Source organism: Mytilus californianus, unplaced genomic scaffold (assembly GCF_021869535.1).
Source record: "Mytilus californianus isolate M0D057914Y unplaced genomic scaffold, xbMytCali1.0.p SCAF_7, whole genome shotgun sequence".
Lineage (NCBI taxonomy): Eukaryota > Metazoa > Mollusca > Bivalvia > Mytilida > Mytilidae > Mytilus > Mytilus californianus.
Window position 1 is genome coordinate 77,188,808 of NW_026262723.1, and position 25,897 is coordinate 77,214,704.

Sequence of the window (25,897 nt, forward strand, 5' to 3'; positions counted from 1 at the left end):
ATGAAGCAGAAACTGTCGTTTCCTTTCCCGTCCCAATAAATATCCTCCACGGATTGCACCTGGATTTCGATAATTCTTTGTGTCTAAATCATAACTATTCGATACCAATTGAAAGTTTTAGGTAAACAGATACATCTAATCTGAGAACAGTATTTGTTGTGAGCAGTGAAAATTCGATAATGGGTCATTCATTGTCAATTAATTTGCAATGGGCTATTCCAGAAATAGTCTGTCCCCCCCCCTATGGAAGACATTGGAATTCCAGATTTTTTTTCTTGATTTTTTCTAAAATTCCAAACAAATTTTCTGTCTGGACCAAAAAATTCCAAACTTTTTGTCTGTTAGTGCACATGAAATTCCATGTATTTTCAAAAGGGACGAATAATTTCCATATAATTTTTACTGGTAGTCATTAAGATTTTCCAGAACAGAAATATTTTGTGACCCATAATTTCCAGGTTTAAAACACAAGAGTTCTGATTTATTCCCTATGTATATGTACATTTCTTGGGAGGGGGACAAAAGTCTGATACAGCATTAGTAGTTTAGAGAATAAAAGATATTGATACTATGGAATTTCATTTTGTAGGTTGCACTTTGTAAAAACAGCTGTTTCACAGACTGCCTCTTTTGGGGGATACATTTGTATATCATATTCATAGATATTTTGTTTTGTATATGTACTCGTTCCTAGATATGATCTATATGTTTTATCTCTGACATAGAGATATAACTTGGGAATGTTACCAGTATAGGTAGATATTTATAGGTAGCAGCCAACTTGAATTCTGAGGAAGACCCAAAATGAAGGGAAAGGGGGGAGCAGTAGTGAACTTTATAAGTATAAGTTCAAACTCTTAGAAGTTCTGGACATGTAAATGTTGAAAATATGCCGCAGATCCCTATGGTTAGACTTTTGAATAAAATAGTTGTGCATATTAACAACTTTCCATTCTAGGATATAATTTTTGTTACAAAACTTCATAGTGAAAGTGGCACAGTTTGAGCTGTAAAGGGGGTTCCTATGGGAAATTGCATTGTCTTTATTTACAGATGTGCAACTTACGATTTTTATCTTGAATTGTTTCATGTATACAAAACTGTTGAATGTTAATCAGGTGCAAATTTCAAAATGATTGGATTAATAGCATCTATGATTAGCATCACTCAGTGGAAAATTATATCACATGGGAAGATAAAAACAAAGAAAATTTGGTTTGACAAATATTTGATGCCTTAATGACCTTTTTAAACACATCAAAAATAAATACTGACATCTGATTAGTTTCAGACTTATGATGTAATCAAGTAGATGATAATTTCAACCTAATTATATATTTAGAATTTAATCTGTATTTTTCACCATTAATTAACACCAATAAATTGTGCAATTTGACATCTCCTAAATTTTAGAATGAAATTTTGGGTTACTTCTAAATAGCCAGAACATTTACCAATAAACAGCTAATTGATACATCCTTTATTCAAACACACTTGTTTGTCTTCACAGCAGGAAATTGTCTAATTACCACAATATTGTAGATGAATGACCAGAAATGACCAGCTGTGTACTATGACTCTACTATGGATTGCAAAATACTGTTACACATAAATAGATTGCAATCAGAATCAAATGCAAACTGTCTACTGACTTTTCAATTTACACACAGAAGATCCCCCCTTTTTTTTAAATTAATGCAAGGCAATGTGAACTTTTATAAATTGATTATTTGTGTTTAGTGTTTTATTTTCATATGAAAGCATATAACTTACTAAGATAAGAAAAATAAAAAAATAAGAAATGACTGATGTTTGAAGAATTAACCTATTTTCAAAAATATTTTTATTGTGTACTGGAATGAAACTTTAGAGGATATTGAATGCAATGCTCTCCTACCTGTACCAATTGAATAATCTGAAAATGTATTCTCTTAACAATGATGTCTAAAATTTGATATGAGTTTTGAAATTTAAAAAGTTTATAAAAATTCATTACACAAAAAAACTGACATTCTTAAGTCATCCTGTTTTTACAATTTACTATTTGTCAAGCCTGCAACTAGAGTTCCCCAAGCTAGACATTGCTATCCTTCTCTCTAGTGTCATCAACATTTAAAGGAGTAGGTCCAGTTAGGGCCAATTTTGGCCTCAAATTTCACGTACATCTGATGAAAGATTTTGGGCACTTTTTAAACACATAAGTGTCTTCTTCAGTCGATTCAATTAGTTGATGTGAAAGATTTCAACTGATTAAGTCATTAAAGACGGCAAAATTCAAGCTTATATATGAAAAATTCTGTAGGGTTCCGTGGAACCCAGTGTCTCGCCTACTTTTTCTGTTAATCACAGACTCAACAAAAACGAGGAAGTAAATCAATAAAAATATTCCTCTTGATACTATCTTTTGATTGTAAGAAGCTTCTGTCCAAGTTTGGTAAAAATCCAGGATAGTTTATGAATCTAATAAATGTTTAAAAACTTTAACTGCAGACTGAATGTAATGTTAACTGGAAGAAAACAAAATTTCCTTCTAGATACTACCATTTGATCATTAAAAAGCTTCTGTCCAAGATTGGTACAAATCCAAAATAGTATAAGAAAGTTATTAAAATTTTAAAAACTTGAACCACAGAGTGAATGTGTTGTTTCCTGGCAGAAAATCTAAGTCCATTTAAAAGTAAAAAATGGAAAAAATGGATTTATTTTTTTTACAAAATTTCCTTCTAGATACTAGCTTTTGATCATAAACAAGCTTCTGTCCAAGTTTGGTACAAATCCAAAATAGTATAAGAAAGTTATTAAAATTTTAAAAACTTTAACCACAGAGTGAATGTGTTGTTTCCTGGCAGAAAATCTTAGTCCATTTAAAAGTAAAATAAGGAAAAAATGGATTTATTTTTTTACAAAATTTACTTCTGGATACTATCTTATGATCATAAACAAGCTTCTGTCCAAGTTTGGTACAAATCCAAAATAGTATAAGAAAGTTATTAAAATTTTAAAAACTTTAACCACAGAGTGAATGTGTTGTTTCCTGGCAGAAAATCTTAGTCCATTTAAAAGTAAAATAAGGAAAAAATGGATTTATTTTTTTACAAAATTTACTTCTGGATATTATCTTATGATCATAAACAAGCTTCTGTCCAAGTTTGGTACAAACCCAGGATAGTTTAAAAGTTATTAAAAATTTAAAACTTTAACCACAGAGTGAATGTAATATTTCCCGGCAGAAAAACTAAGTCCATTTATAAGTAAAATACGGAAAAAATGGAATTTTATTTTTACAAAATATACTTCTGGATACTATCTTATGATCATAAACAAGCTTCTGTCCAAGTTTGGTAGAAATCAAGGATAGTTTAAGAAAGTTATTAAAATTTCAAAAACTTTAACCACAGAGTGAATATTTGTGGACGCTGCCAACGACGACGACGCCGACGGAATGTAGGATCGCTATGTCTCGCATTTTCGACTAAAGTCGAAGGCTCGACAAAAATCGATCAAATATGCCATAAAGTGTCACTTTTCAGATGTTTTTTTGTTAAAAATGAAAGTGGCCGCATTCCTGTTCATTCTCAACCCTTTATATATGTTATGTATTATCATCAAATACAACATACATCTAAATATTGAGACTGAACACAAATGGGGCCACTTCCATTTTAGGCGGAACCATGACATTCGGTAGGAAAACTAACAATCATAGTCAATAATGATTGGAGTTGAGGGCACCTGCCATGTGCGGGATTCAAAACCTCATAGTTGACAGGCTAAATATACAGCAGTTAGAATACTAAGACCTCTTGGGCACTAAGGCCCCTGGAATGATATAAATAGCTTCTTCAAGATCAAGAGTAAAATTTTAAAATATTTGTTTCATTTTTTATATTTTACAGATAAATGGCATTTTTGAAGTTATTATTTAGATATAGTATTGGGTTAAAGTATTAAGACATCAATAACTATAGAATTTCAAGAACAAGGACAGAAGTTTCTTCTTGACAAAAACATTGCGGTTAAGAAAAAAATAGTTGGTTTTTTTTTGTTATGTCTTCTGTATATTACTGATGATTAGTTTCTTCATACTTGATAAATACCCGACATGTAGAGTAAAATTTTGAATTTTCCACCCATTCTTCCATAATTTACTAATAAATATTATTACAGTCAACATTTAGGTAAGTGAAAGATTTTGAATAACTTTTGTCAAACCTTTGTGGAATTTTACAAAACTTAGACAGAAGCATTCTTGTAAATCAAGAACAAGAAATAGAACCCTGAACAAATTTTGATTAATTTTTATATATAAATAAAATAAAGATAAAAACATATCTTGCAACAATTTAAATTGAAGAGATAAACACGGTCATATGCAGACGTGTATTTAGGGGAGGGGGGGGGGGGGGGGGTCTCTGCCTTATAGAGCTAGCACTAATCTAATAAGCAACATTTTAATTCAAAAAGACACAATTAGGGATAATTTCATAGAATTTGATCCAATATCCACACATTTTGGTGCAAATCATATCTCTGGCCTTTCATGGATACTGTGCTATGTAGCAATGTTTTGGTTTTTTCCGGAATTGTATTTATAATTAAAGGGAAACCTTCATCAGAGACCACCCCTTTTGTTTTTCATTTATTTCTTTTTTATTACTGTTTAAAGTTATTAAAAAAAATTTAATATCTTTTTTTATTTATTATCATGGTAATTTTACCATGCCCATTGTATATAAATTTTATTGTTTATCAGTAAATTTCATAGTATAGTTTTATATGCAATATTTTCAAAATCTGTTTGTTTTAGGATTTTATAACATGGGCTTTCATATTTTATTGTTAATACTTATATATGTGAATGGATATATGTTGTAAAGCGATTAGGGTAATTTTAATATTATATAAATCGCTGTTATAAATACTGTATAATAATAATAATAATAATTATAGTTTTTTGATTTGTTAATTTAAATTTGAATTTTGATTTTTTGATTTTCTAACTATTTCAACCTATTTCAATAGAATTTAATGTTGAATTAAGTGTTTCATGGTAAGAATTTTGTCCTAAGAATATCAGTTTACTTGTGTGGTTTACATGATGATGGTCATTAATTAGTTCTGCACAGTGAAATATTTTATAGGAACTGTGATGTTCATACAAATAATTTTATAGCTCATTTCACTAATTCACCAATGTTCTATTTCTTTTGAATCCTATTGATAGGTTTTTGTGGGATCTGGCATCTATTGTAGAATCTGTTTTAAAAAGATGCCAGTATTTCCTGAATACTTTTTGAAGTTTTTCTGCTTGAGAATGATAATATGTAATGAATGATACATTACATCTATTTTCAACTTTGTTCTTTTTCTTTAAAAATTGGGTGGTTTGAGTTTTTATGAAGATATTGGAATTTTTCAGTTTTCTCTCAAAAGCATTTCATATCTAAAACACCAGTATTTTTCGAAGGGTTCATCTTTGAAGATTTATGGAATGATTATTGCATTCATAAGTGAACTTTAGCAATAATTTGCATTTTCAAACAGGAAATCCAATTTCAATTACTATTTTTTTAGTGGTAGGGATGAGCTGCTAAAAAGGTCACCATGGTCACTATTTCAAGCTTCATTATATATGATAAAATCTGGAAATTTAGATGAAGGTCAAGTTTTCAACTTGCCTATTTATATCACAAGTGTCTGAAACAAATCAGATGTCAGAATCTTTTGATGTGGTAATAACAACAGTTGTAAATGTATCCAATAGTGGTCAAATCAATTATCTCTCTATTAATTTTCCCATTTGCATTCTTACCAGCTATTAACTTGCTGTTTGTGCTTTTAATCCCATTGTTTAGACATTTTCACCTAATTAACATTAAAAATTTGTAATAATGTAAAACTACATATTTTTAATTTTACACTTTGAGAGTGTTGACCATAAGAGAAATAGGTTTAACAACTTGAGAAAATTGGATATCGCTTGATATCAACTCTTGTGATTTAATTTAATTACTAATAATAAACTCGCCACAGGCTAGTTTATTATTATATTGAAATTAAATAACTCCAGTTGAAATCAAGCGATATAATTTCAATTCTCACTTGTTATATGAAACCTATAAGTATAGCCTTCAACATGGAGCCTAGGCTCACACAGCATAGTAAGCTAGAATGGGCCTGAAAATGACCAGTGTGAAACAATACAGACGAGAAAAACTAATGGCCAAATTGATATACAAAACAATAAATGAAAAACAAATATGAAATAAAGTAATAAGTGACAACCACTTAAATTACAGGCTTCTGACTTGGGACAGATATATACATGTATATATATATAGAAAATATATGCAGCGAGGTTAAAAAAAAACGTATGTGCTGGATCCAAATTCTCCTGGGATAGTGGTGTATTTGTCTGCAATGACAAGACTTTATATACACTGGTAAACATATTGGCTAACAGTTCTTCTAGTCAGGGATTTGTTTGCGCTTAACTTTTAAACACACTTCTTTTGGTTATGGCTGCATATATGTTACATACTAAGTATAAAATTCCAGTTTTTTTGGCACATTTAGAAAAACACAGATAAATTCCAGACAAAAGAAATAATATCGATGTCTTCCATAGGTATTGCTTCTAATCTTTACACTAAAATTTCCAGACAAATTGACAGCATCATGAAAAAAAATCCAGTATATTTAAGTTTTAAAATGCGTTTTAAATCTGGAATTCCAGAAAATTTTGGTAATGGTGAAAAATATTTCCATGGATTTTTTTTTTTTACATCTTATGTCTTCCATAGGGGGGGGACAGAATATTTCTGGAATAGCCCAATGATAGAAGTTATTATTTTTGCAAATTTTCTACTCTTTAGTCTTATACCTTTAATCACTTTCAGTTTTTTAACTTTTAAGTGCACGAAACATTACTGCTCCTGTAAAAAGGGGTATGTGCATCAAAACAATTTTTTTATTGTTTGAAGCTGTCAGACTGTTCCAGTAGTGTACCCTCCTTACCTCATGTACCTAGGTCACAATATCGCATTTAAAATTGCCTTAGGTCACCAGGTTATTTTTTAGCAAATTTAAGATTGTCGGTTGTCGGTTTCAAACATTTTTAAAGATCACAAGTCATTTTAAATGAGAAATCAGGTCACAAGGTGGCCCAAGGTAGCAGGTTGTAATTGACCATATAGGGGCCATTAAAGTGGTAGGCACAATTCTTAACACATGCATTTATATTTTTGACTTTTATGGTCACCAGTTTGTTGTTATAGACAATGTTTCTCCCTAAACATTTTATGATTATTATTGTTGTCTATATCATGTCTACATATGGAAATAAATGTAGAAAGGTATACCCTCAAGTCTGATAATTTTGTTTTGTCTGGTAGGTCAATTAATATTCAGTTGAAGGAACAGACTTATGATACCTTTACATAACACATAGAATTTCTGATTATTTTTATCTTGAATCAATGTATGTCCTTGTTAGACCATTTAACAAGTTAAATCAGTGACAAGAAGGAAATATATGTGTGTTTTAGTTAATTACCATGATTACAGCCCACTGAAATGAACTAAAAAAAATCAAGTTCTGAATCTGTAAAAATTGTGCATCCGCTCAATCCAGACAGCTATGTTAAAGATATATGTGCATCACATTTTGTTGTTCCTTTGAATTCATTTGCATGATACATGTATGAATATAAAAATAAGGAGATGTGGTATGATTGCCAATGAGACAACTATCCAACAAAGTTCAAATAAAGTGGATGTAAGCAATTATAGGCAACCATATGGCCTTCAACAATGAGAAAAACCCATACTGTATAGTCACCTATAAAAGGCCAATGAAAAATATGAAATATTTCAATTGAGAAAACAAACGGCCTAATTTATAACAAAACAATTTATGAAAAACAAATATGACAGACATGAACCAACGACAACCACTGAACTACAGGCTCCTGACTTGGGACAGGCACATAAAGAATGTGGCAGATTAAACATTTTTGTGGGCGCTCAACACTCCCCCTAACCTAGATCAATGGTGTAACAGCACAACGTAAGAACAAACTATAAAAATCAGTTGAAACAGGCTTAACGCATCAGATCGATACAAAGCAGAAAAACAAACAAAAATACAGACAGGACGTGGCAGGGTATTTATCCATCCCTCCATCCCAAAAAACAACAAAAAGGACACTAAGTACAGATCTGAGATCTGAAGTCAGTTCATACATGTGAAATCAAGCTGTTTAAATTAAGGTTTTCTCTCTCATCATCAAAAGACCATTTGATAAGCCTTCCTAACTTTCATGACTTTAAAAGCATACATTATAACAGAATATAGATGTTTATTTACTTTACAACCAAAAGTAATACTGTTTAACTTTGAAGAAACTACAAAACTATTAATTTTGTTTTGAATAGTTATTGAACACCAGGTAAATTTATTTTTATCACTATTTTATTATTTTTTAAGATTAAAATATGAAACTATCACTTTATTTGAGTTTATGGTAATCATTTTCAATTGTCCCTGGAGAGTCATGAAGACAATTGACCCGATGATCAAAAGATAGATGCTATTTTGGGGGAATCAGTTAAATCAGCCATTAAAGTCTATCAGTTACATTTAAATTGTTTAGTTATTAAAGGAAATAGAAGCCATAAATAGTTGAATCTACACAGGTGATTGGCATGTGCTAGCAGACCAAAAAACATACCTTTATCCATCTTCGCTATCTATTTAATTTTAGTTACATAATTGAACTTACATTCACAAATGAAGATATCTTTTTTGAATTTTTTGTTTTCCTTTTTAAGATAAACCATTTTTTTTTTCCTTTTTATGATAAACCATTTTTTTTTTCCTTTTTAAGATAAACCATGAGCCTATAAAGGTTGTACCAGTCAAAACTATAAAACTAGTTTCCTTTTTTTTTTACAGCTGAGTTATGGCTGAAGGCAGAGATACACCAGATCTTCCAAGAGGTTTGATTGATAGAAGAGGAACTCCATTAGGAAAAGGAGCAAGGTATTATTTATCTTTTTATAAAGAGTTTGTAAGAGAGTTTATATTATCATCATAACACTATTCTTATACAGAAGCTTTTCTCAAAGTTGGTACCAAACAGTATTTAAGATAATTATTTTATTCAGTTTAATCATTTTTTAGTAAGTTTTCATATGACTTATATAAACTGCACACCAAAACAACACACATGGCCAATTGCAATGTGAGCTGTTCAATTTATATTAAGTTAATTAGGTACTATACTATAATCTGATAATTTGATTTTCAGAATTTCTGTAAGTATACATGTAAAATATTAGCTGCAGGACACAGTAATTAGGGGTTAAAGCTTGTTTTCACACTTTAAAAAATAAATCTGCATCATGAATCTCCAATAATTTTTTACAACAACAGTTTTAGATAGACCTATTAATTAGTTCTTGGCTATCCTTTGGTTTGTTTACATGTATAAAACTATATATTGATATCGCTGATAACCATTTGAGCTTCCATAGTGAAGTGTTTGTTTTTGTTTCAATTACAGATTACCCTCTTTAAAGGGACCTAGAGACTTGACTCTTGGAGGAATTCCTAAGAAAGTATTTACACCCACAATCCCAGTACGGAAACCAGCTGAGCAAAAGGATAAGAAAGTAAAGAGAGAAACTGATCAGTCCAAGTAAAGATTAACAGTTAAACTTTACATTTGTGAATCCATAGTGAATACTGTATGCTCAGAAATGTTTGCATTCATTTATAATTAAGATTGTTGAACAAATGACAAGAATGGAAGATTAATTATTGAGCTTCCTGGAGATGCTGCATACAAATCATGCCATCAAAATTTATATTATAATTGTTTTCTTTCTTTCAAAAACCCTCCCTTTGCTTTTTTTTGCAGTATTTATAACATCATAAAATTTTCTGAATTTTCAGTAATTTAATGTTATATCAGATACTTTCAAGTGTTTCCAATGTATTTGTTAACAAAAGAGAAATAATGGCAAGTTAATTAAAGAAAGGATCGAATGTGATGTATGTATCATGTTTACCTTATAATTACTAATTGTATGAGTCCTACATTTTTATGAAAGGATAACATGCATTTGTAACCTCATGATTAAACAGAAAACTGTATGGTGTATAATATAATGTAGTAGGTAAAACAATTGTTCGTTTATTTCAATTGTTGCTCTCCGACTTAGGGTAATTGTTAAGTGTGTACATATACGAGTAGTAAATATATTTATAAAAGGAGACGTCAGTTAAGCAGCAACTAAATCACAATAAAAACGGAAAGACATCTGGATGTCAACATATGATCTTAAATAGACAGGTGTCTATACAATATGGCAAGCTGAAAATCAGTAAATTCCTTAAAAGACAATAAAAAAATGATATATAACTAAAAAACAACCAATGACATGGACAGGCACACATATATTAAGTGTTAACTTAGATTTTAACATTCCAGCTTTTAGTTTAATCAATGGCATAATAAAAGATACAGAACAATCTACAAGAAAAATCAGTTCAGTTAAAACACTAAACTCTATAATACCAGTTAAAATAGGAACAATGAAAACAATAATAAATTCATTTAATACCATATGGCAACTCCAAGCAAACGCAAAGAATTAGAATTGCTGGTATGAAATCATGCTTTCCTACACTTTAATATTGACGGATGTAATCTAGAGCAGATTTTATACAGCAATGATATAAGCAGTGCAGGAAAGTATGATCTTGTACAGGAGTAAATTTGTACAGATTTTGGTCATGCTTCAAACTATAAATTAAAAAACATATCGGTTTGTAGATCCCCTAAAAAATATATTTTCCATGTTCAAATGTCCTAACGTGAATAATTTGTCACAATTAACTTTGTCATTGTATGAACAATTACTTTAACATTTGTTTATGGATGTTGTATGTTAATGTTATAGGCAAGACCAAGGTGATGTTAAACCAAAAGTTGACAAAGAGAAAAAGGGGAGACCTGTCAAAGAGAAGAGTTTTGACAATTCTCAAAGGAAATATAAAGGTCAAAATATTATTCATACACACTCTATATTTGAGGAACATGGACCTTCTACTAAAAATGTATCCAAAGGTAAGTTCTAATACAAATATAATGGTCCAGTCTTTTAATAAAAAAAACAAATTCTATGATGTCAGTGTGCATGACACGTGTTTCTGAAATATTTTAGAAGTAAATGAATAAATATCTGACTTATGGTTTGCTACTATTGCCATTGTGGGGTTCAATTAGATAAAATGAACAAAGAATGACTCAATTTACAGATTAGAGCTGATACAGAATTAAACCAAATAAATCTATGCAATTAATTAAAACAAAAAAATTTGAATGTACACCAAACATGATTATTACATGCAAATGAATTAAAACAAAATTATAATCAGAGTGCGTTATAGCTAATAATTCTTGACTAAAATTTTAAGATGAGATTTTTCTCTTTAGCATCAGGAGCAAACAGAGGTGAAGGTTCAGTAGGAGGTAGATTCAATACAAAGTCTTCAAGTGGTCAGACTATATCAAAGTCAGAAGTACAAGAGGATACTAAACAAGTTCTGGATTTTTTACTCCGGGATGATGTAAGTGGTAACAGGTTTTATTATATGACTATAAAATTTTGTTTTCCTATTGGTTAGAGCATAGGGAATATTTTGTAAAACATTAAAATCACCTCAGATAAAAATCTTGAGAGTTTAATATAAGATTACCGTCTTTTGGTGTGTATAAAACGCACCCATGCATAATACGCACCCCCCTTTTCACCCTTGAAACTTGAGAAAAAAAGTTTCTTCTAATGCTTTAGATGTAGGGACTTTCTGGAAAAATCCCAACTGGAAACTCGGTAAAATGCGTCCATTGAAAGTGATTTCTTTTTCCGGACAAATTGAACTCCAGTCCTGGTTGATTACAGGATAATGCAGAATAAATAACTTAGCAAACAATGTTTGATTCTTTATTGTTTCCACGGATGTGTTTGATTGAGAACAACAGGAAGTGTAAAATCAGGAAGTTGTTTAAATGCAAATTGTAGTCTGTGAATCTTGTATGGAATACGGATTCATTACGAATATTCCTTAATACAAAATAAATAAATAAAACTAATATTTATGTTGATAAATTAGTGCTAAAATAAATATTAATCTCTGCTAATTTCATTTATTGTTTGTGGGTATTCATTGAATCGTTAATTCTGGATTATCACACTCTTATTGATAATCAATTAGGAAGTCTAATAGTTGTCAAAACAAATCAATTGACAGGTTCACTTTGTTCCTCAATCAAATTAGTACAGGTATTAAAATGGCATTTTGAAAACATGCTTACAATTTATGATTTGTATGAAGGTTTTTATAGAGGATTTTAAAATGTCACAAAGTAAAAACTTATAAAATCATCACTTTATTCAACTTCATAATGTTCAGTAAAGTCATATGACATGTGATCAACTGATACTACGAAAGTAAAAAACAATAGCGGTCACTATCATCAAACGGGCGTGTTTCATTCAATTTTCATACATTCATACTTGTTAGAACATACCAAAAGTAAGTAATAAACTCGAGAATCACCTACACTTATTTGGCCATTAACAGAATCATCTCTAATTCGGATATGACCAAATACAACTTCCGGGCAGCAACACAGAACAGACACAAGAAAACGCAAAAAACATAACTACTAAAGCATTTAAATGATTTTTATTTGCATATAACATTACAAATCATATACTAGAAGGTACAAATATACATTTTAAACATAACAACAATCAATTTGTTTTGCTACGAAAATATTTTCTTCCTGACCACCTGGGTTCATGGCCGACGTACTATACACACCTAAAGACGGTAATATAATATAACAGGTAATGTGTACCTAAGTTTAGTAAAAGGAAATTTTTTAAAAGGATTTTTAAGGGATGTATAAACAAAATGTTTTTTATTGATGACGGAGTAAATATCAACCAATTGAGTCATATAAAGCGTTTCAATATGGCAGAAAAAGTTGAATGTGCACTTTGGTCAGGCACAACCATATACAAGTTTCATCACAGAATGGTAAAATGAACCAGTGGTAAAATGGATATATTTTACAATCAGGAAATGTTCTGCACTTCATACTAAAAATGTGCATACTATCGAGGCATTTACAACCCTATAAAACTATAAAAAGAAGCATTTATTTCTTATAATTATATTTTAATGCCACCATGCAATTAAGAGTTATATCAAGCTTTTTCTTCATTTTTTCTATGCATTGTTGAACACTGTCATGGATAGCATATGCAGTCATAGCTGTTGTATTTTAAACAAAAATAAAAGAAAAACCAGTACCAAATGAAAATATAGCTAAACACATATTGACCTCGGTGAATATCACATCTCTAGGGTTGATTATCATTGTATCAACACATCAAAAGTCAATTATTGTTTAATAGCATATATTGTTCAAGCAATTCTTATCATTGTAGTCAACATCTTGTTGCCACAATCAAACTTCCTTGTTCTATCCCTACCTTCTAAAATAGCAGTAAATGGTGATCTTTGTTTCTGTTCGATTGTCTGCACTCCTCATGAATCAGTGACTAGATTTGAAGGAAACCTTTAAAAAGTACTGTGGATTTATTATTATTTTTGGGGTACTAATTTTCATTGATTTTGTGATTTCAAGTTTTCAGCAAATTACTAAGTTCTTTAATCCTAGTACGCAGAATTTGACAAAACTACTAAATCAAGTATCCATGAAAATACAATTAGACTTCAATCTACGAAAACTGGTACCCATGAAAATTAATTAATCTACAGTATTATTAATCTACAGGTAATTGCAATTAATATATAAGAATTGATTCTTTTGATGTAAGTTTGTACCTGGAATACCCAGATAACCTCTGACACTTAACTACAGTATAAACCTTAGGTATCTTTCTTATTCAGAACAAATCTTATCAAAATTCTATGGGATAGCTTTGTATTACCAATTTATACAGTAAGCATTTCAAACAAATATCTACTGTTGATTCATCAATTTTCATTGATTGACAAAAAATTGTATTTTCGTGGATACTTGATTATGTGGTATACAATTAGTCCCCATCAAATTGTAATGAATCTACAGTAAATTTATGATTCTGACATAGAAAGTAAACTAGAAAATTGTTAGTAGAGCTCAGAAATTCAAATCTAACTGCACTCTTCTTTACCAGAATATTTATCAAAGAAATTTGATGAACCAGAATACCAGTACACAATAAGAAAAACTCGAAAATTTAAAACAAACATAAAACTAACATGTAATAAGTTTTTAAGACAAAATTTTGATATAAAAGGGTGTTTTCAGAAAATTGTGTGTTATAAAATCAATATTTTATATATTTTAAATTTTGAATGTTGTAGTTTATAGATTCTAAGGAGAAAAGAGATAAATATATGGAACCTGTCCATTTACCACTATCTAAATTAAACCTGAAACTTGAGGAGAAACCTGTTGAGGTTAAAGGTCAGTATATAAGGTTTACTTTCAAATACTTTGTTAATCAGAATCCATGTGTAGTTTGTAGCCATGATTGTGACCTATCTTTCTCCAGAATGTTACCTTATGAGCTATCACATTACAATCTAGAAGGTTGTCAACCTAGTGCAAATCTTTATATTACATTTTAAAACATGTAATAATGATGCTGAGTATGCCTGTTATGCCACTTGACAATTAGCAGCCATCAATCAATTATTTCTTTAATGGGTATAGTGAACCAACACCCTGGTCGACGTGTGGTAGCGGTAAAGTTAAGGTGGATACCTATCAGTATTCAATAGTTGTCCTTCTACAGGTACATAAAATTTTGGATAATAAAGACATCAACACCCATGTTATACCAAATTGTTTATTATTTCGGTTGGTGTTGATACCTTTATTTTCTATAATTATTTCTTCATAATGATTAATAGGTAAACTATCAGAATGATTGAAAGGTGCACATGTCTATCTGTCAGGGTAAACTTGAACTATAGTGATGTTTTTATTAATGCGAAAAATGTGACAGTATCAGGTTTGTAGTAATAAAAACTCACTTTCATAATTTCAAAAGTGATTTTCCTTCATAAAATTTTTGCAATCACATTAATCAGATTTTGCATTTGTGCCAATGTTCAAGGATTCACAATAATAAATGCATGTGCTAATTTCTGAATTTACAGTATTGAATTTTTTGTAATATTAATTTTGAATTAAAATATTATGAATAAGAATAGTACAACTGTAGATAAGTTTATAACATAATGAATATCACATAGTGTGAAATTATCCTGGTAAACAAGAAATAGATATACATAAATTTACATATGTACATGTGTAATATTAAGTTTTTTTTCCTTTTTAAAGTCTCATGAAACGAGTTTCTTGCAATTTTAATGTTATCGAAATTATTTTACCAATGCATGATATATACTAAACTAAGTCCTGTATGGACGCTTTTTATATTTATTACGAACCTATAACATATTATCAACAAATAATATTTCATTCGTTGATTGTTGATTGCAAGCTAATTAACTTTCCAGTTTGTTGCCGAGGTATACCGGATCGTGACATTGATAAACAATCAACACAGAGCATGTGGAGAACATGACAAATAAGTGAATTGGAAGAGCCATGATATTTTTTTGATTCAGCCATGCTGGATCTATGCGATCACTCTGGTTTTGGAGATGGTGCAGAATACTAAGTTGAAGACATATCATGAAACTAATTATGTGTTTTTATGACTTGCAGAAACTTTCTACACCATTTTAATCACCAACTGCAAACTTTTGACATGTTATTTGCCCTTAAATTAAGAAAAGATTGGTCGAATAGTGACTTTATTTTAGATATACACTTGCATATAGTTCCTTTCTAAATCAAAATTTATGGTGATTTACTATTTATGAATTAATTTGAAAAAGTATTTGTACATCAATTGATTCAGTTGATAAGAATTTTGAAAGTATTATATTAGTATCTTGTGCTTTTGTAAATTATTGTTCAATGAAATGTAGGCCAACATGTGTATTAATATATCTAAGTTGATTCCCACACTTTTTTGAAATGGTATTACTCCAATTCTTTCCATAGGCAAGTAAGAGTCAGAATGATTATTAACTGTCATGATTTTCAAATAAGTATTAATTAGAAACAACCCCAGGTTTAATTCAAAACAGTTAATAGCTCATGACCTGTTACATAATTAAATAGACACAATTTATTACACACCTAACTGAATACACACATTCTTGACCTCAATAGTAAACCTACAAATGTATTATTAATTTTGATCTACACTACATTAAAATATTCTGCTAATTTTGCTAGCTAGCTGAATGATTAATCTGATGTGGTTTTTTTTCAAAGAAAATACTTAAAATGAAAAAAATATGTATAAAAAATGCAAGCAAATTTTATTTTACTTGTTAAATCAGTGCCATTATCATCTGACATAAGTCAATAATCAAGTTCTAATGAATTAGTTACAATTATCAGAAATTTGGTTGAAATATTAAACAAAATTGCATAACTCTTACCTGAGCATTTTCTGCAATAAAATTTATTTGTTTGTTTTACATTTATATCCCATTATATTGCTATTTAACAGTAATTAGAAATATCTCAGCATTAGGTATATGTACATTCAGATTTGAATACAGGAAATGTATTTTTTTTCTTAATGAAGAATGAACACCAATTTAGATAAAGAATTTTTTTTTTTTTTTTTTTTTATCTTTTTATTTTTTTAATTTGTTGTTGAGAATGTGCATTTATAAGGCCTCTTTCTGGAAATGATTAAACCTGACATTATTAATGGCTTATCAAAAATATATTACTTGTTTGACGATTTTCTTTCCATTCTTGTCAAAAATAAAATCTGACAGAGTCTATTATTGAAAGATCAGTATATATATCTATATTTGCATCAATATTGCGAAATTCCCTACCTTTGGACAATAACAGAAATTTTACAGTAAGATTGGAAATGAAAAGAGAAAAAAATTTAGAAAAAAGTATGGTCAGAAAGAATATGAGACTAGCTATGAATATGGCTGGATCACAACATCAACGATGCTTTGATTTATATTTTCCATGCATTCCCATTTGTTAATTAAACTTTTCCTTAACAGTTGTTAAATGATTTGTTGTGTTAAATTTGTTTTTCAAGAACCAGTCATTACTATTAACCTTCCAGTGCACGCTTGTTTACATTCTGTTATCACGGTTTTTCCCCTGCGCTGTGCAGTGGCCCAAGTTCTATCGAGAGATCTTTTAGTTAAGATCACTGCATACAGGAAAATATCGGCGATTTAGTGTACGGAAAGACAATAAATCAATAGCTGTACATTTATGAATGAATTATTGTCTTCCCATACACTAATTCAATAGCAGCACATTTATGAAGATTTGGAAAATATAAATTATTTTCTTTTACAAGAAAGTTCAAGTACACTTGTTTTATAGTAAAACTTAGCCATTCAGGTATATAAAACATATTCATTTTTTTTTTAAATTTTGTAGTTTCATATGACTTTAACACAAATCTGGCACTAGATGTGTTTTGACAGAAGACAAATCAGTATAAGTACTGTAAATTCAGAAATTATTGTGAGGTTCTCATCAATGGGACTGGGTGAGTATTGCAATAAAAAGAACAGGAATTCTGAATCGATATATATATCTGTATATAGATTTTCCTGAAATCACAATTATAAATCTCACAGATTTGTCCATTCTTCAAAAATTGCAATAATTTCTGCATTTACAGTAAAAAATCTCTAAGTAATATCCGAGGAATAGCTTTAATACACTGGTTTATAATGTTTAGATGATCCAGATGCTGATGAAGAAATGATTGATGCACATCAAAGTCAAAAAACTAAATCTACAGATGGTGTTTTAGAGGCTCTTACAAAAACAGGTTTGTTAATCATAAGTTTGATATGTACAATGTTTTCTGATGGAAGATTGTCATTAGCACAAGTTATTCAATTGGAAGATTCATTAAATTAAGTTCGTTGTGTCTGTCATTCTTCTGTGATAATGCAAAAAGATCTCTAAAACCATCTGGTTATAAACTCATCATAGATACTAGGATTAAAATTTTGTAAGCCAGACCCGAGTTTCATTTACAAAAGACTCATCATACACCCTGGAATCAACAAATTTAAAAGGCCAAATAAAGTAAAAAGTTGAAGAGCATTGAGGACCCAATATTCCAAAAAGGTTTTGCCAAATACAGCTTCTTAAGGTAATCTATTCCTGGGGTAGAAAATCCTGAGTAATGAGACCAAACTAGTTTCTGGCTATTCTTCTAAAATTATTTTTTGTTCTTTTCAAACTGTTCCCATGCACATCCACTCTTTAACATTCAAACCCCTTAGAGTTGGGTAAATATGAAACTTGACAGGATTATTCACTGTTACTAGAAGTTTTGTTAAATACAAAAGAAAGAAAACCCAACATTGAAGGTCATGATCAAAAACTTAGTCACCCTTGTGCATATGTACAAAAATCATTTCTGCTCTCTTAACTTTCAAACTCCTTGGAGTTTATGGATGAATCAGTGGTGCTTCAAAAATTTCTGCCTTCCATTGGTATGTGCTATTTTTAAATCAAATAATCCATCACAATTTACTGGTACTTGTCTACTTGTGTGGAGCCCTCTGTGATGGCTCCCATTGCTATCATCCAGTTTAATCAGTTTTCAGTGTTTGCTTATCTCCTTCCATATCGATGCTTTACCAAATAAAGTTAGCCAGGTCAAGCTATATTCCGGCTTTACAGCTAACATTCCATTCCATTCCATACCATTTTTTTTTCAAATCCTGGGAACCTGTTGAATTATTTTCAAGAGTGTATTCTGTTGTATTATCTTCCAATTTTACACTTAGAATTTTAAGACATACCTTTGTTTAACAGATCAAAGGAAATTATTGTATGATTTTACAGGTCTCACTCCACACCTCTCTTTTACAGATTTTTTTTCCAGGCCACTATATACCTAAATAATTTTCATACCCTTTTTTAATTGACACAGGCAATCTGTTCCACATTGTAAAGATTGTACACATAATTTTCAAACTTGTTTTTATAGATCCAGGAGAGATGTTATTTTTCCAGTTTCCTGATTGTATGCCAGGTAACCCAGTAAATAGAGCCCAAACAGATGAAGAAGGAAAAGTAATGATATTTGTTATACCTTTATATAATTATTTTACTGTTGATTAATGTATATTCGTGGGTACTCTTTTTCCTGGATTTAAGAAAACTGTATTTTCATGAATATTTCATTTCTAGGATTTTTTCAAAGTATGCCTACAAACCTACAACATGAAATCCAGGAAAATTGGTATCCCTTGACTTATAATGAATCAACAGTACTGTGGATTCATTATTGTTCATGGGATACCATTTTTTTGGATTTCCTGAGTATCGGTAAATCACGATTTTAAATGTTCAATCAATTACAAATGTTCTATAGGCTTATATGTAGACATTTGTAAAATCATGAATTAACTTTATTTACTGTTAATTCAATGTTATTTGTGTGTCAATAGATAGAATTTGGTGATTGTGATTTTGCTGATAAATTTTTATTGGTTTATCATAGTGCATTATTTAATGTCATTGACAGCAGTATAACAAAACAGTTATGAAATTTTAGGGGTGCAGCTGCTAATTATTTGCCCTTTAACCTACAACCTTTTACATGGTAACTGATAGGTCTTGGGTAAAGAAAAAATTGAGTTTTGATTCATTTCTGTTAAGGATGTTGGCTATTCTTGTTTTGGACTTTTTATATGACCGCAAAAAAAACGTAGAATGATATTGCGATGTTGACGTCATCGTCCAAAGACATTTGTTTCCAGACAATAGCTAAAGTTAAAGTGTATGGATCTCTATGAAATTGTACCACAAGGTTACATACCGAAAAAGAAGGTTGGGATTGAGATTGGGGGTTATGGCCCAAACCATTTAGGAATTCAGGACCAAGCAAGAAGGATTTTCTGTTTCCAGACAATAACTTGAATATAAGTCTATGGATCTCTATGGAATTGTACCACAAGGTTCCTTGCTGAAATAGAAAGGTTGGGATTGATTTTGGGGGATATGGTTCTAACCGTTTAGGAATTAGGGACTGAAAAGGGGCCAAAAACGATACTTTTCTAATACTTTGTATAGATTACTTATTATTTGACCAATTTCAATGGGGTTTTAATTAAAAGTCTGCAATTCTTGGGTTTCTTTAATATGCTGAATCTAAATGTGTATTTAGATTTTGGATTTTGGGCCCTGTTTTTAAATTGGTCCACATTGAGGTCCAAAGAGTCCAAATTTAAACTTAGTTTGATTTCATCAAAAATTGAATTATTGGGGTTCTTTGATACTTCTAATCTAACCATGTAATTAGATTTTGAATATTGGACCATAATAGGTAAATTTCAAATCTTTAGTTCTTAGACCACATTCCTTCTGTGTCAGAAACCTATGCTGTGTCTGACTGTCAAATATTTAATCACAATCCAAATTCAGAGCTGTATCAAGCTTTAATGTTGTGTTCATACTTGCACCAACTGTTCAGGGTTTGACCCTTTGGTTGTATCAAGCTGCAGAGCATTTTATTGTCAGATAATTGGAATTATTGCCAGATAATTGGAATGCTCTAGTTTTATCCATTGCCAATAAATATTTTACCAGCTTACCCCTACTTATTTTTCATAATTTTATAGGATATATCTTGACAAGAACAAGTTAATCTGTTGGACATTAATCCTTTTCTACAGATACTGTTTTTTATATATACTTTTGTATGTTATTTTTAAGTCAGTTTAGGTTTTACTTCTGGTACTGTCCAGACCTTGCTAATAATGTTTAAAGTATTGGTATTCCGTCTTTGACTTATAATAGCCGCAAAAACTTCTGGTTTTATAACAGCCATTTTTGAAAATCTTATAAAATTCTTTTTTTTTTTCATAGTTTTTGAAAGAAATAGGGTGTCAATGTTAAATGAATGAAAGTTCCAGAGGGAATCATTTCCCTTTATATTTTCAATTAATTATATCTCAAAAACAAGGACACAAACCTTTCATTTTGTTCTGCTTTTTAAATTCAGTTATTTATATACTATCAATTTACAATAGTCTTTTAAAAAGCTTGTTATTTAGAAACAGGAACAAATATCCTTACGATACTAGAATTCAGTTACTGGAAAATGGTGAAATATTAATAAAAAGCTTGTTTTTGTAACAGGAAGAAGAAGCACAAACACAGACTCAGAGGTTATCTGATTTCTCTGAAGGATCTGTTGGCAAGTTAGTCATTAGAAAATCTGGAAGGACACAACTGGTGATAGGAAATATAACAATGGATGTCTCTATGGGAACTAAATGTGGCTTTTTACAAGTAAATACAAACGTTATGATTTTGCATAATCAGACAAGTTCTGTTTAACATAGTTCTAATAAAACATGATTGGTTCATCGGATCAAATTCATCAAAACATTATAGATTGTCATAATGGAGTATATTTATAAAGTATTCACACAGATAGTATAAGCAATAGATTAACTATATGGAAATTCATCTGACCTTGACCTCATTTTTATGGTTCAAAATTCAGTGTTATGTTTTTAGCACAAGCAAGTTTTCTTAACCCTGAAATATTAGAAAAAAAACTGTTTTGGAATTATTGCCCCTTGATTTTTTATTTTCTTTGGCATTTCTGTGCCATTTTTTTATAATTATAGGAGCTAGGTTGAAAGTGTAAATTGCAAAAATGATCAGCATGACATATATCCACCCTGAAAATTAGAGATTTGAAATTAGAAAATCTGACTACTTGTTTGGAGTTATTGCCCTTGAAATATCAATTTTCTTTCTTATTCCAATTTATAGCAGTTTTTGTGAAAACTGTAGAAACTAAGCTAAGAGTGAAAATTGAAAAAAATGACAAGATATATCCAGCCTGAAAATTGTAGAAAAAATCTGTTGATCTGTTTTGGAGTTATTGTCCCTGAAATATCCATTTTTTGATAGTTCTTTGCTGTTATTGTGAAAACTATAAGAGCTAGATTAAAAGTATTAACTGCAAAAATGATCAACATGACAAGATCTATCTACTCTGTAAGTTTCACAACCTTTTTTTTGGAGTTGTTGTCCCTGAAATGTTGATTTTTACTGGTTTTTGTTTTTGCTGTTATCTAAAAAACTTGGTTAAACATGTAAAAATGATCAGCAACACAAAGAGTAACTACAGTATGTGCAAATAAGTATCCAAATAAGCAGACAGGTGATTTTCTTCACTAGGTGTGCCTCTTGTTGGATTATGCAAATGAATCCCTATAGCCACTGGCTAGTTATCAATATTTCAGCCGTCTCTACATGTTTTTTGTGAGTACACACAACACATTAAAACAAGAAGATGTGGTATGATTGCCAATGAGACAACTCTCCACCAGAGACCAAATGACATAGAAGTTAACAACTATAGGTCACCGTACGGCCTTCAACAATGAGCAAAACCAATATCCCATTGTCAGCTATATAAAAGGCCCAAAATGACAAATGTAAAACAATTCAAATGAGAAAACTAACAGCCTGATTTATGTTCAAAACAATGAATGAAAAACAAATATGATATACAGCAACAAATGACAACCACTGAATAACAGGCTCCTGAAGAGGGACAGGCACACGCAGAAAGTGGCGGGGTCAAACATGTTTGTGGGCGCCCAACCCTCCCTCTAACCTGGGACAGTGGTTTTAATTAGATTGTGTAACAACACAACATATGAACAAACTATAAAAATCAGTTGAAAAGGGCTTTACTTATCAGATTGATACAAAGCAGAAAAAACAAGTAACAAAAACACAGACCGGACATGGAAGGGTATTTATACATCCCCACAACAAAAAAGACACCAAATACAGATCTGAGAGTACTCACAGTTAATGACAGCTAGTTCAAAGCCAATAATTACTAATAAAAAAATCATGCAACTAAAACTTAAATATCAATCAGTACACATCCAACATCCAATGGATTTAGTGTAAAGACATCATGAGCAGTCAAGAGAAAAACATGATCTTGTGCGATGCCAAAATACAGGTATCAACAGATTGTGGAACGGTGAATGTGCATATGTTTATAACAATAATATTAGTTTGGTTTTAATTTACTGATAAAAAAAATCAATATTTATACCCAATAAAAACAATATTCAAAGGTCTAATTACAGTGCTGAATTGGTAACCTTTTAGAATAGCACAATGAGGTGAACATTCTTTATATTGTTTAATGATGTATTACTTGCAGTGTTAGTTTAATTATTGTGTCTTGTATTTTTTCTAGGACGTTGTTTCCATACACACAACAGAAGACAGTGGTAATTTGAGTGTATTAGGACACATAAAACATAGACTTGTTTGTACACCAGACTTTGATAGCATGCTCAACACATGATTATTTCTGGTATTTGGAATTGTAAATTATAGCTTTTGAGCTATGAACTTGAAATATGGAGTTGGCCCAAGAAAAGGGCTCCAAAGCAGATCAATATATACTGATGTCATTTAGAAACAGAGACTTGTCAAGGCATGCAGATATTGATGATATAATTAAACCTAATGTGAAAAGAGAAATTTGTTTATTTTGTTTTAAGAAGTATGGTGTTTTGATTTACAAATAAAATTTAAGTTTTACGCAACTGCAAAGTTATGGTCATATATTATTATTGTATGGGAGTGTTGCACAATGCTTTTATGCCCCACCTATGATAGATGTTTTCCTGTCTGTGAGTCTGTCTTGTACCATGAAGATATGGAAACTTATGTTCATTATGATGTGAACTATTAAAAATATATGACAAATTATTATTTTGGTGGATTTGGTGGATCATTGAATATTGAAATGTGATTGTGCATATCAGGTTTAGGTTTTTGGTTATGTAAGTTACTGTAACCATGAATTTGTGGTCACATTAACTTGAAATTTAGTACACATGTTTATCATGATGTTAACTCCTTAAAATATATGTCAAATAAAGATTTTGAGATTCATTGAAGATAGAAATGTGATAGTGTCATTCAGGTTAAAGTTTTTGGTTGAGGTAGTTTACCATAAAGTTATGGTCACATAAACTTGAAACTTTATGTTCATTGTTATGCATTTTTTTTGTCACTGATTCTTTGAAAACTGAAACCGGATCAATGTTCTATTTCAGAAAAAAGGGACGAAAACAATGTTTCTTTTTGTTTTCATGTACACTATTACTTTTCATCAGATTTAATGGTATTTTTTAAATTGTATTTTTTATAACTATTTCAAGGAAAAGAATGTCAAATAATTTTTTGGCCTGGTTGCATAAAGAATCCAGGTAACCTGGTTTAGTACAGTGAATGGCAGGCTAGTTGGGGGAGTCAAAGCAGGCAGGGAAAGTAGGGTACTTGTTATGTGTACTTAACAGTTGAAAGTTTTCAACCCAAGAGCCTGTAAATTGTCTAGAATGTGTGTTAACATTAAAGATGTGCAGCTCAGTTTGTTTTGGCATTAGGATAATTTTTTGTGGATTTTCAGAAGCATTTTCCATGGATTGTACCTTTTTTGTGTAATCAACTGTACCAACAATTTTGACCCCAGTGCCTTCATACTTTTCATAATGCTTGTGTATGTGTTGAAGATATGGACCTAGTTATATGTACACAATTTGAGAATGTTTGCATAATTTCCAGACAGTAATCCAATCTTGACCCCAGAGCCTTTAAACTTTTCATAATGCTTGTGTATGTGTTGAAGATATGGACCTAGTTATATGTACACAATTTGATAATTTTTGCATAATTTTCGGACGGCAATCCAATCTTGACCCCATAACCTTCAAACTTTTCATAATGCTTGTGTATGTGTTGAAGATATGGATCTAGTTATATGTACACAATTTGAGAATTTTTGCATAATTTCCAGACGGTAATCCAATCTTTCAGCAGCATTCTCAAGTATATCATTAATTTATGTCATTACCATTTACATGTTTGTAAACTTAGTGTCAATTTACAATTCCTCATTCACTTAACCTCTTGATGGATGGTGAAAGATAACAAACTTAGTAAACTTTCAGATCTTGTTTATAAATCATGTTTAAGCTGTAGCTCAAGTATTGGTTGGAGTACATGTAACAATGGTGTATGGTGAATAAGATTTGAATCCCTGCCTTGAAGGTCATACACAGTAAGTAGTCTATGGCTGTATGGCCCTTGGAGTGTCATGAAAGTTATTCTTATATGTACTTTTGGTCAAGACTTTTAGAAGAAATGTACTTGTCCATAGCTTTATTAATGGACTTGTAGATGTTGCCTTGATATTTAGCATTTATTACATCATATTGTATTCGTGAGTTTTGTTCTGTTTTAGCAGAGGCATTTATTTTGATACCATACATAGTTTCTGAATGTCATTCAATATCACACTTTTAGATCAAGGATTAAAATGAAATATGAAATTTTATATACTGGTATATAGAAGCAGAAAGAAAAGATTCAACTAAAGTTAAATTCATGCAACAGGTCAATCATGTCGATTTCATTTTCTTGTTGAAAGTTCATAATTTGTCAAGTTTTATGCAAGTACATTGTACCATAAAGGTTGAAATCTCCATTATAGTAGAAACATCAACATTTTAGTGAATCAAAAATTGTTAACTTTCTATTTTCACTCTGAATTCTTTTTGTATTGATTGGAGCACCCATCTTGTTGCTTTAACAACAGCGCTGTGTCTAAATCAAAGGGAAGTAATTTCATCAGTTTCAGATGTAAATTT

The 25,897-nt window shown here is 30.5% G+C and overlaps 1 protein-coding gene across 2 annotated transcripts; it reads left to right on the forward strand.

The window, feature by feature from the left end:
• LOC127709050 (DNA-directed RNA polymerase III subunit RPC4-like) lies at nt 1–23,788 on the forward strand. Of its 2 annotated transcripts, none has more exons than XM_052214380.1 (10): nt 1–121; nt 8,957–9,043; nt 9,567–9,701; nt 10,969–11,135; nt 11,505–11,638; nt 14,453–14,555; nt 17,908–18,000; nt 19,177–19,262; nt 21,333–21,485; nt 23,434–23,788. In XM_052214380.1, exons 2-10 carry the CDS (start codon nt 8,964–8,966, stop codon nt 23,542–23,544), a joined length of 1,062 nt encoding a protein of 353 aa, XP_052070340.1. In that variant the 5' UTR covers nt 1–121; nt 8,957–8,963; the 3' UTR covers nt 23,545–23,788. The 2 variants fall into 2 exon arrangements, with proteins under 2 accessions (XP_052070340.1, XP_052070341.1); XM_052214381.1 differs by having other exon boundaries at nt 11,511–11,638.
• Nucleotides 23,789–25,897: the final 2,109 nt, after the last annotated feature.